General features: G+C 42.6%; 1 protein-coding gene across 5 annotated transcripts in view; it reads left to right on the top strand.

The window, feature by feature from the left end:
• Window positions 1–1,775: 1,775 nt before the first annotated feature.
• Window positions 1,776–12,738, top strand: part of ZC3H8 (zinc finger CCCH-type containing 8) — a 34,764-nt gene continuing 23,801 nt past the window's right edge. For 4 of the 5 annotated variants that reach the window (XR_003437694.1, XM_027129048.1, XM_027129046.1 and 1 more), the window contains exons 1-2: window positions 1,776–1,969; window positions 5,012–5,108. Coding sequence is in view for 4 of the 5 variants with exons in the window: in XM_027129048.1 (XP_026984849.1) it covers window positions 1,890–1,969; window positions 5,012–5,108 (177 nt within the window). In the remaining variant the exon portion in view is untranslated. The remainder of the gene's footprint in view (window positions 1,970–5,011; window positions 5,109–12,738) is intronic. The other variant, XM_027129049.1, reaches the window with a different exon arrangement.

Genomic DNA, 12,738 nt, shown 5'->3' with positions numbered 1-12,738 from the left:
CACAGTTTACATTGGATTCACTCTGTGTTGTACATTCTATGGGTTTTGACAAATACATAGTAACACGTGTCCCTCATTACTGTATACAGAATAGTTTCATTGCTCTAAAAATCTGCTGTGCTCTACCTATTCGTTCCTCCTTCCCTACCCTACCCCCAACCCAACACGTGGCGACTGCTGATTCCAAATAATTGACAAAAAATTCTGGAACTAACAAGCAATTAAAGCAAGGTTAATATACAAAAGTCAATTGCTTTCCTACATACTAGCCATGAACAACTGAAATGTGAACTTCAAATCATTTGCATTAGCACCAAACAAAAAAAACCCTCACGCGTAAAGCTAACAAAATATGTACATCATCTATATGAGGAAAACTACAGACCTCTGATGAAAGAAATGAAAGAAAATCTAAATAAATTGATATTGCTTCATTGAATTTTAAAAGCAAACTCTCCACTCAGTGAGAATCAGTGACTGGCAGAGCAGAGGGGCAACCACTCATTACAGCCCTTTATTGGCTTGGGCTGGCTACACAGGACCCACCTCAAGCCAGAGATTTAGAAATGCCTTCCTTCACAATGATGGTTAACAAAAAATATCCCCCAAACAAAGGTAGCCCTGCAGGTGTGCAGCTTCCAGTGAAGAGCCCAGGGCCCTCACCCCTGTTAGTTGCAGCAGGGAAAGAGGCACCAAGATAAAATACAAACAAGCCTTTCGTATATATGTATAAGTCCTAAATATTGCCTGGAACGTACTCATACTAAAATGTAAAAAAGTTATTTGTAGCTTAGCCAAAATTCAAATGTAACTGTGTCTCCTGTATTTCTATTTGTGATATCTGGTAACCCTACTCCAAGGCCTCACTGTGGCAGAGACTTAGAACGAGGAAAAACAAGTATCTTAGGTGTATTCTGTGGTTGACATTTTTCAAAGCCTTTCAACTCTTTTCTCTCAGGATCTTACTACAAGTCTGAGAGGAAAGCGGAACAAGCATTTCCATTCCCATTAACCAGATGGGAAAAAAACCCAGACACACCTCCACCCACCCAAAAAAAAAAAGAAAAAAAACCACACAGTAAAAAAACAAAACAGGGAACAAGAAATGGAAGGACGCCTACCCAGGTCAGGAACACAGCTGGCTCTGATCATTCTTAAGCCCACCTGTTGAATTAGCCCAGGTTCAACCTTGGAATCACCTAGGGAACTGCCCCAAACCCGCTGATACCCGGACCCCACTCCTAAAGTCTGGGCGTCTTTTAAAAACATTTTACCTATCTACTTATTTATTAATTTAAATCAAAAAAAAATTTTTTTAACCTTTGGACCCTCTCCACCCATTTCTCTTAGCACGTGGTACTTTCAGTGGACTTTTCGGCCTTAAAGTCATCTTTATTTTAATTTCATTAGATTGTAAAGAGTCTGCAAGTCGCAAAATCAGTCCACCGCTCTGGTTACTCATCTGAAAATGTGGGAGGTAATAGTGTATTTCTTAGAGGGCTGTTGTTAGATTAGGTGAGCGAAAATGTGAAATGATTCCTGGTACAAAGTGAGCGCTCAAATAAACGTCAGCTACCATGCCTTAGAAACACTGTGACTTCGATCGAAGAGTTTTCACTAAAGGGAAATAAAGGAGGACTACGTTTTAAAATTCTACTAAATACTTGAGATAACGTGTCGAGAAGCATACACGCAAACGGCCAAGAAGACGGCGCCGGCGCCTGCGCAGGGCCGGGGGGGAGGGGGCGAGAGCGGGCGTGCGCAGAGCCGGGGATGGAAAAGCGCATGAGCGGGGCGTCCTGCCCGTGGTGCGCGGCGGCCTTCTAGTGGTGTGCGGCGCCCTCCTCACGCCGTACCTGTTTCTCGGTAGCTGTCGGGCTCTGACGAGAATGATGGATTTTGAGAATCTTTTCTCCAAACCCCCCAACCCGGCTCTCGGCAAGAAGCCCGCCACGGACTCTGACCAAAGGTGACCCCCGGTCTTTTTCATGCTTTGAACGCAGGGGATGCAGTTAGGTTCCGCCCCTTTGTTCCTTCGGGAGGCCGCGCTGGCAGGGCCGCCAGGTCCCGCGGGGAGCGCGTCGGGCCGGCCGGGCCGGTGCGACGGCCGGGCGCCCACAGGTCTTTCCGGGGCAGGGGTTAGAAGCCGGGAATGGGGCCCGGTTCATAGGCCGCCGGGGCCAGCGGTGCCGGGAGCCTGGGCCTGGGGGAGCGGCCCAGACGGCGAGGGAGGCCCGGGATGCTCCCCTTTCTCTGCGCCGCGGCCCCTCCGGCCGGGTGGGAACCCGCCTGCGGCCCCATAGCGCTTTGCCCTTGCAGGCAGTCAGCTCCTAGGGGACAGAGATCATTTGTCATTCTCACTGCACGTGCTAGGCCCTTTTGGGTAGAAAAGACGTGCGGTGAAGGATAGAGTCTCCTGATTTACATCGGAAGATCCTAAAGACCATAATAGAGCAGCGAACTCCACTGGGATATACTGTTTCCTTTAGGTTGAAAAAGGCGTTGAGACTGCCACGGAGAAAATGGAAGCAGGTTAGGGAGGTAAGAGAGGATGGGATGGTAGGGAGGAGGTAGATCTTTTAAGTAAGGGAGGTAAGGAAAGCCTCACTAATAACATCATTAATATTTGAGTAGGGACCTGAAGGAGGTGAGAGAGGTTGATTATCTAGTGGGAAGAGTATTCCATATAAAGGTCCTGAGGTGGAGTGAGCTAGATGTGATGGGGTGTTGGGAGCGAAGTAGCCAGAAAGACAACTGGCGTGGAGTAAGAATAGTGGGACTGGTAAAGGGGAACTCGAGAGGTATTGGGATGGGGGGCGGAGGGGGAGGCAGCTTGTGTAGGGACTTGTAGGTGCCGTAGTAAGGACTCTGGCTCCTACCCTGAGTGAGGTGAGAGGTCTTGGAGGGTTTTTAGCCGAGAGTGACATATTAGCAGGACCATCTCGTTATGTGGAGAGTAGAACGGAGGGGGGGCCAGAGTAGCTTGGATCGTAGTTTTAGCAACAAGAAGTGGTCAGGTAAGGATATATTTGGAAGATAAACTATTTCCTCAGAGATTGGATGGGCAGTCTGAGAGAGGAGTTAAGGTCAACTTCAAGGTTTTTGGTTTGTATCATTAGAAGGTTGGAGTTGCTGTTTAAGATTGCAGGAGGATTAGATCAAGAGTTCAGTTATGGGGAGTTCCCTGGTGGTCCAGTGGTTAGGACTCGGCGCTTTCACTGCCATGGCGCAGGTTCAATCCTTGGTCTGGGAACTAAGATCCCGCAAGCCGTGCAGTGCGGCCAAAAAAAAAGAAATAAAGTTCAGTTTTGGATATTTTAAGATTTTGTCTAGTAGATATCCAGGTGCATATTTTGAATAGGAAGTTGGCTCTGCCTGCCTGGACTCAAATCTCAGCTCCACCATTTGCTAGATTTGAGGCAGGTTACATAAGCCTTCCATATTCCGTTTTCTTATCTGTAAAATGGGCTTTTAAACCATAGTATATATGTCATAGGCTGTTGTGATGTGTGTAATGTGCATGGAGCAGCGCCTGGCACAGAGTAAGTGTAATGCAAGAGTCAGCTGCTGCTGTAATTGCTGCTGTGGTCATTATCGCTCTGCCTAAGGAGAGGTTGCTTCCTACTCCGTAAGATGATTCATTACTGAAAACTAGAACAGTGAAACTCCACAGCATTTGGTTTATTGGCTCTTGTAACGATGGCCTCTGTAGAAGGCGCACACCTTGGTCTCCCATCTGATGGACGTGACTGAAGCTCTGACTAGGGACAGATCGGCGTCGTAAACTGTTGGATTGGATGAGGCTGTGAAGCCTGAGCTCCTCCTGTAACTTTGAAAGAAGCACAAAACCACTCTTCACATTCCAGTGCTAGCAGTGCCTTTCGCAACATGTTCTTTTGAGAACATACACATTGCCTAGTCCTTGCCTTTATCTGGCGTGCAACTCAGATCTTAAGCTTTTATCTCTTGATCACTACTTGCTGAGACACAGTTGTCTTCAGACTTCTGTGTCTATAGCATCAACCATTATTTAGATTTACCTGTACATTTTATTGGCTTCTTTGTTTCTTTTATTCCCCATCTTCATCTTTCTTAGGTTATTTTTAGTTTTGCTGGAATAACCTCAAGTAGTCATCTCAGATGGTATCTATGCATGTTCAGCTTCTCAGTCCTAATGACCCTGACAACAACTTTTCTTTTTCATCTTCCCACTTGAATATAAGTTTAGTTCTCTCCGGACCTCAGAAGGCACCCTGCATTCTACCTGAAATACTCTTCTCCCTGACATTCCTCTTTGTTTTTAATTCTTACATATCTTTTTTTTTTTTTTGAGGTACGCAGGCCTCTCACTGCTGTGGCCTCTCCCGCCGAGGCTCCGGACGCGCAGGCTCAGCGGCCATGGCTCACGGGCCCAGCCGCTCGGCAGCATGTGGGATCTTCCCGGACCGGGGCACGAACCCGTGTCCCCTGCATGAGCAGGCGGACTCTCAACCACTGCGCCACCAGGGAAACCCTTACATATCTTTTAGGTTAGGAAAACTTCTGGCCCCCAAATCTAGGCTAAGTGTTCCTCATGTATGCACTGATACTTAGCACACCATACGGAAATTGCTTTCTTTTTTTCTCCCAAGTAGATAGAAAGTTCTTAGAAGGCAGGAACAAGGTCTTTTTCATTGTTGTATTCCAGGATTTAAGGTCCAGAGCCTGGTGTGCGGTGGATACTCAGTATTTGTTGAATGAATGGATGATTTATATAGCTGCTAATAGTTGAACATTAAGGTTATGTAATATAAAGTTTCAGCTTTGCGGTTTACTCATAAACGTGTTGACATGTACTACTCATCATTGAGTAGTAATGATGGAATGTTTCTCTGGAATATTTGGGGTAGATTTTGAATTTTGAATTTGAGGGCAAGTTGAAGGTAAACCAAAGCAGTGAATTTTAATGTTGTGGTATGAACCCTTTTCATGTTGAAAAACCCGTCTGTGTTATTTGATATTTTTGCTGCAGAATCGATGGTGAAATAGATGATACAGAAGTTGAAGAAACACAAGAAGAGAAAATAAAATGGAAAGTAAAACTGAAGTGTGAGCAAATTTCCAAAAAAGTAAGATTAAGTTGGTGTATTGAAAAAACAGACAGAAATGGCTGTGAGAAGTTGATTAGGGATCCTATTTGTCTCCTTTTAGTCAGCATTTGAGAGGTTACTTATATCAAAGGAAACCTTGTTATACTTAAAAAAAAATTAATCATTTAAGAACTTTGTTGTTTAACATGAACTGTTTCTAGTGCATTGTCTGTGTTTTGGTTTCCCCTATCTTTGAAATGGTTGTTAATGGTTTCAAAATCTTCTTTCTTTTCAAATTAGATTAAAAATTTTGATTTGCTAAACTTAACTAACTGTAGTGATTTATAGCTTGAAGCTTGTATTCAGTTGCTAGGAGTGCCATAACAAAGTACCTCATACCGGGTGATTTAAACAACAGAAATTTATCATCTTGTGTTTCTTGAGGCTAGAAGTCCAAGAGCAAGCTGTCGGGAGGGTTGGTTCCTTCTGACAGCTGTGAGGAAGAATCTGTTCCATGCCTCTGCCCTAGCTTCTGGTTGGTTTGCTGGCAATCTTTGGTCTTCCTTGGCTTGGCCTCCAGAAGCATCATCTTGATCTTTACCTTCATGTTTGAAGGGCATTCTCCCTGTGTGAATACGTCTGTGTCTAAATTTCCCACTTTTATAAGGACACCAGCCATATTGGATTAAAGCCCACCCTAATGACCTCATCTTAACTAGTTATACATATAATGGCCCTATTTCCAAATGAGGTCACATTCTAAGGTACTAGGGGTTAGGACTTCAACATAAGAATTTGGGGAGGACACAGTCAACCCACAGCAACGCCAATATCTGCATCTTTCTTGCTTCTTCTCTTTTTGAACTTTTTTAATTGTGAATTTTAACGCACTGCAAAAGAATGGGTTCAAATTGACAATGAGACTCACAAGACATACATGGGCTTTCATATGATATTCTTATACTCAGCTTTATAAAAGGATACAGGACAGAAAATCCAGCAGGTACAGCATCTTCATCTCCTCAGGAAGTGTCTCAGCTACCCAAGTACATAACTTCTTTTGCCCTTTGGGGCATATATGGCTGCTGTGGACGAGAGCTGTGGTGGACACCAAGAAACTGCAGTTTGGGTTTCCCACACCTTTTTTATGCTATTTTAGTCATGTAGGTCCCAGTCTTTCATGCCCACTTAAAGTTCCCCAGTCCATGTATAACCCCATACAGGAGATAGACAGGTACAGCCTTCCACGATTATCTTGAGGAGTTTCCCAGAAACAATACTGTGAGAAGATGGATGCCTAGATTATTTCTAAGTAGGCTTACTCCAGGCCAGGCTCTTTATTTATGAGTGTGTAAAACATAAATGTATAGTATCACAGCTAATTAGAAAGAGAACACCCAAGTAGACACTGTGCAAGTCAAGAAAGCTTTACCCACAGTGCCTCTGATGCCTCCTTTTTCAGTTGTATTCCCTTTTCTCCTCCTGGAGATAACTACTGTCCGAACTTGTGTACTAATCACTTCCTCGTTCTTTACAGTTTTACTACTAATGCTGTCACGCTTCAGAATGCAGTTTTCTCTTGCCTGTTTTTGCACTTTATAGAAATAGAACAGTGTTGTATGTGCTCTTTGCTGTCTTATTTTTCTCAACGTTATGTTTATGAGAGTCATAGTATACACGATATATACATGTAGTATATACATAGTATACACAAGTGGCATATACTGATTTGTTCATTTTCTTAGCTGCATAGCATTCCATTATTTGAATATACTAGGTTCTGGTGTGGGTAGACATTTGGTCTCATGTCCAGTTTTGGGGGTTATGGGTAATGCTGCTATGTCTCTCACTTGTATCCTGCTGCACATCTACTCTACATTTACCTAGGAGTGGAACTGCTGGGTCTTAGAGTACAAGCATCTTTCCCTTTGCCATGACGCCAAACTGTATTCCAGAGTGGTTCTACTGATGTTTATTCCCAAAGACAGTGTATGAGAGGCTGTATTTTTACTGCTGCTCACTTGATATTTGTTACCTTTCTTATTTTCTGCCATCTGGTGAGATATCTTCATTGTCATTTAGTTTGCATTTTCTTTTTTTTTAAATTAATTTATTTAATTTATTTATTTATGGCTGCATTGGGTCTTCATTGCTGCACGTGGGCTTTCTCTAGTTGCAGTGAGCAGGGGGTACTGTTCGTTGTGGTGTGCGGGCTTCTCATTGCAGTGGCTTCTCTTATTGCGGAGCACTGGCTCTAGGCGCATGGGCTTCAGTAGTTGTGGCACGCAGGCTCAGTAGTTGTGGCTCGCAGGCTCTAGAGTGCAGGTTCAGTAGTTGTGGCACACGGGCTTAGTTGCTCTGCGGCATGTGGGATCTTCCCGGACCAGGGCTCGAACCCATGTCCCCTGCATTGGCAGGTGGATTCTTAACCACTGTGCCACCAGGGAAGCCCAGTTTGCATTTTCTTGATTACTATTGAGCATCTTTTCATGTTTGTCCAACTTGGATTTGCCTTTTTTGTGGGCCACTTTAAGTCTTTTTTTCATTTTTTTCTTTATTCTGGATGTAGGGAATGTTTTCCCCTTCTTTGTGAATTATGTGTTGCAAGTATCTGCTCATTTTGCGGCTTTCTTTCCAGTCAATGGCAGTTTTTGATAAAAGTTTTATAATTTTAATGTATTCAAATTTATTAATCTTTTCCTTTATAGTTAATGTTTTATATGTTTTATTTAAATATCCTGAGGTAATAGAAATATTTCCCTACAGTGTCTTCTAGAAGTTTTGTTGTTTTTCTTTCCCATTTATGTTTATAATCACCCAGAATTGATTTTTATGTATACTGTGAGGTAGAGGGGACAAATTTCATTTTACTTTTTTTTCATTATCATACCCGATTGTTCCAGAACCATTCATTGGGGGGAAAGAACTGTCTTTTCTCCCATGAGTCCGCAGTGTCATTGGTGTCAAAAATCAAGTGTTTGTGTTCTGATGGGTCCGTTTCTGGACTCTCTCTTCTCATCTGCTGGTTTATATGTCTGTCCCTTCCCCCAAGACCTCAGTGTGTTGATTATTACAGTTTTATTATAATAAGTTTGAATATCAGATAAGCAAGTCCTCTCACGTTGTTTTTCTTCTTTAACTGTCTCAGCTCTTCTTAGCCCTTTGCACTGCCATATAAACTTTAGAAAGAGTTTGTCAAGTTCCACAACAAATCCTGTTGGGATTTTCACTTTGGAATGCATTGAATCTTTAGGTCATTTGGGAGAGAATTGACATCTTTAGAATATTGGATTGTCCAGTCTTTAACTCCTCTTTAATTTATCTCAGCAGTGTTTTATAATTTTCTTTGTAGATGTCTTCCATCTTATATACCTTTTGTTAGATGTATTGCTGGGTGTCTGATGAAGCTATTGTGAATTACATCCTTTCCTTTTTTTTTAAGCACCATTTTCTAACTTGTTTTCTCACTTAGCTGGCATACATTGTTAGATAGGAATGCATGGAATTAAACTTTTGAGTTCTTGTAACATTTCTGAAAATATCTTGACTTTATTCTCATAGCTGACAGGTAATTTGGCTGAAACAGAATTCGGCTTGAGCTTATTGCCCTATTTTCTTCTACTGTCCAGTATTGCTAGCGTGAAGTCTTGGCAGTCTAATTCTAGTTACTTTGTTAAGTATCCTGTTCTCCCTGGAAGCTTTTAGAGTCTTCTCTTGGTGGTGTTAGAGACTGAATCTTTTTTCATTCATTGTGCTTAAGTGTTTGGTGAGACTGTTTACTCATACCCTTCATGTACAAGGAATATCTTTTATTTTTGTTCTCTTTGCCTTTTTTCTTTATATTCTAAGACATTTCCTCTATTTCTATTTATCTTCATTTTGTAAATCATAATTATCAAGAGTTCTTCCTTGTTCTGTTGTTATAGCTTTCTAGCATTTTTAAAAAATATACCATCTTGGGGCTTCCCTGGTGGCGCAGTGGTTGACAGTCCGCCTGCCGATGCAGGGGACGCGGGTTCATGCCCCGGTCCGGGAGGATCCCACATGCCGCGGAGCGGCTGGGCCCGTGAGCCATGGCCACTGAGCCTGCGCGTCCGGAGCCTGTGCTCCGCAGCGGGAGAGGCCACAGCAGTGAGAGGCCCGCGTACCGCAAAATATATATATATATATACCATCCTGATATCTTTGTTTATTTATTTAAAAATTTTTGTGCTCTTTTCTTTTCCTTGAATTGTATTTGCTTCTTCTGGATCAGGTTTTCTCTTTCTCCTGCTTTTTTGTTTTATTCTCTAGATCAGGAGTCAGTAAATATTTTCTGTAAAAGATAGGCTTTGCAAGCCAAAAGCAAAATTGAGGGTAGAATGTAGCTACTGATATAACAAGTGGGAGAAAACAAATTTCCACAGCATTTTTACTGACAGAATTTAACATATAATAATTGAGTTTTTTGTTGTACAGGTTTACTAGTGAGAATGAGGGGATTCTTCTTTTGGGGTAATAATTTGTTTAACTGGAGTTCAAAGTTAGTGTTTCCTATCAAAATTGATTGCAAAGATTCATCTGTTAGTGCTGATCTGTAATTAGACTCTATACATTCCATCTTTAAAGGTGTTTTTTTTACTGCAGGTGCTGCAGAAAACACTTATCAGTTCACCAGCATGATTGTTACTGAGTATATTCATTGCTTGGAAGGCATTTTTAAAACTTTATTAGATTTTTCTCTTGAGATTTGTCTTTTAGCCTGTCATTACATTGCAGATTAATTACTTCCAATTGAAGGTTAGGTGATAACTCCTCAGTTGCACAGTTAAATGGATTTTGAAATAGCGATTTCGTCTGCATATACATTAAAATCTGAAAAACACTGCTGGAACTGTAGTTTGAGCCTGGAAGATAAATCGACTGCAAATTTGCGTGAGAATGGAGCTCTTGCTTCTTGTTGTAACTTTGGACAGCACAGTGATATGAGCGATGTCAGTAACATCTGTCAACTCATCAAGAGCCAAGGAAAACCACCTGATATCATTTGTCTTATTTTTTTAGTTGGCAGAGTTTCTCCCAGTTCCCTCACGTCTTTGAGAAACTGTTGTCGCCAAAAGGCCAGTTTTCTTAAACAACTTTTTCTCTGGACAGTTCTTCAATTGCTGCAATCAAACATGATTTAATTAACTCACCATCAGCTTTCTTTGGCTAACAACTGAGCCACTCAGAAGCTTACTTTGATTGCAGCCTCATTTTCATTTTTGATTTTTGTGAGGAAATAATTTTGTGATGAGATATTTTGCTTATATTTTCTAATTTTTCTCACCATGGCTTTCCTGTGAGTTGGGATTATTGTGATGAATGCTTAATATTGTCAACATATATTGTGTTCCTTCAGCACTGCTGTAGTATCATTGTGTAATAACCGTAATGCTTTGCCACCTAATTTGACAGTAAAATAATCCACACTTTACTGTGTCTTAAATGCATGGCATTCAAAGTCTGCTTTTCATGTTTTGACATGGTGGGTGTGCACTGGTAATGAAACAAAAAAGTATCATGACTTGGTGATATGTGACGTATTCAACATGCTGTCAAGTTATAACGGTCAGGGTTTCCCTGGTGGCGCAGTGGTTAAGAATCCACCTGCCAGTGCAGGGGACACGGGTTCGAGCCCTGGTCCGGGAGTATCCCACATGCCACGGAGCAACTAAGCCTGTGCGCCACAACTACTGAGCCTATGCTCTAGAGCCCACGAGCCACAACTACTGAAGCCCGCGTGCGTAGAGAGCCCGTGGTCCACAACAAGAGAAGCCACTGCAGTGAGAAGCCTGCGCACCGCAACAAAGAGTAGCCCCTGCTTGCAGCAACTAGAGAAAGCCCGCGCGTAGCAACGAAGACCCAACGCAGCCAAAATAAAATAAATAAATAAATAAATAAGTAAATTTATTTTTTTAAAAAGTTATGGGCTTCCCTGGTGGCGCAGTGGTTGGGGGTCCACCTGCCGATGCGTGGGGCGCGGGTTCGTGCCCTGGTCTGGGGGGATCCCACGTGCCGCGGAGCGGCTGGGCCCGTGGGCCATGGCCACTGGGCCTGCGCGTCCGGAGCCTGTGCTCCCCGGCAGGAGGGGCCACGGCAGTGAGAGGCCCACGTACCGCAAAAAAAAAAAAAAAAAAAAAAAAAAGTTATACTGTCACAAATTCATGGTATGCTGAGCATGAGTGTAAAGTGATGAGAGAGCCACAGCCACACCTACGGTCTCTTCTGCTTCTGCTCAGCTCTCAAAGCAGCCAGTGTAATACGTAAATGAGTGAGCATGGCTGTGTTCTGATAAAACTTTATGGATGCTGAAATTAGAATTGTATATAATTCCCGTGTCATGAAATGTTATTTCATTTTTTTTCCCCCAACCGTTTAAAAAATGTAAAGACCATTCTTAGCTTGCTGACTATTACAAAAACAGGTAGCAGGGTAGATTTGGTCCTTGGTTATATTTTAATGACCACTGCTCTAGATTTCATCATTAGCTTTTGTTTTTCTTCATGTCTCTTGATTTAAGAAAGGCCTGGAGAGCTGATGGATGTTCTTTGCTGGTCTTTTGGTAGGTCTGTGTCTCCATAGGCCTTTCTTCTAAACGGAAAGCCTGATGGGGCATTCGGTACGTGAGTGGGCCGTGTGCATCTCTAGGTGTCCAGCAGCATAGTAGTTCTTAACCTTCTTTGTGCCATGCACCCCCTTTGGCAGTCTGGTGAAGCCCATGGGCCCCTTATGATAATGTTTTTTTTTTTTTTTTTTTTTTTTTTGTGGTACGCAGACCTCTGACTGCTGTGGCCTCTCCCATTGCGGAGCACAGGCTCTGGACGCGCAGGCTCAGTGGCCATGGCTCACGGGCCCACCCGCTCCGCAGCATGTGGGATCCTCCCGGTCCGAGGCACGAACCCGTGTCCCCTGCATCGGCAGGCGGACTCTCAACTACTGCGCCACCAGGGAAGCCCATGATAATGTTTTTAAGTGTATAAAATATGTTAGATTACAATGGAAATTGATCTTATTGAAACACAGTTATCAAAATATTAAAGAACAAATGGGGTAAGAGTAATATGCTCTTTATAAATGCACTAAATAGTAAGATCCAGCATTAGGTCTAATTATTGTAATTTTGACATAGTGATGACATAAAAGATATTTTGAGGTCTGCAATAACGATAATATATGAAAGTGCCTGTGATTTCTAGTGGTGACAGTCGCAGCTGCTGCTAATACTACTGTGGTTTGTTGCTGTAGTTCAAAGCAGAAGAAAATGCCAAATGTCAATTTAGAGGTTGATGAAAATAATGTGTGATTTTTATTACTATCCAGGTTCATTGAATTCTATCCATAGACCCTTGGCCAGAGGCAGGGCGGGGTGGGGCCATCTCTGGACAGCGGGTTAAGAACCCTGATACAGAGTGAGTGGATAGAGTGTTTTTCTCGTGGGAGTTGCTCCCAAATGTCAGAATATGGAGGAATTCACTCTGGGGTCTTAGTACCCATACAAGAAGACTTGGCTTTTATCAGACATTTTAATACATTTCTTTAGCGAATAGCTCTCTTTTTGCCCAGGGTAAATTTTTTTTTTTTAATAAATTTTAAAAATTTATTTATTTATGGCTGCATTGGGTCTTTGTTGCTGCGTGCGGGCTTTCTC

This window comes from Aethalodelphis obliquidens, unplaced genomic scaffold (assembly GCF_003676395.1).
Source record: "Aethalodelphis obliquidens isolate GAN/ISIS:26980383/991018 unplaced genomic scaffold, ASM367639v1 scaffold35, whole genome shotgun sequence".
Classification (NCBI taxonomy): domain Eukaryota; kingdom Metazoa; phylum Chordata; class Mammalia; order Artiodactyla; family Delphinidae; genus Aethalodelphis; species Aethalodelphis obliquidens.
The sequence above is the reverse complement of the archived record's forward strand: the minus strand, read 5'-3'. Positions and strand labels throughout refer to the sequence as shown.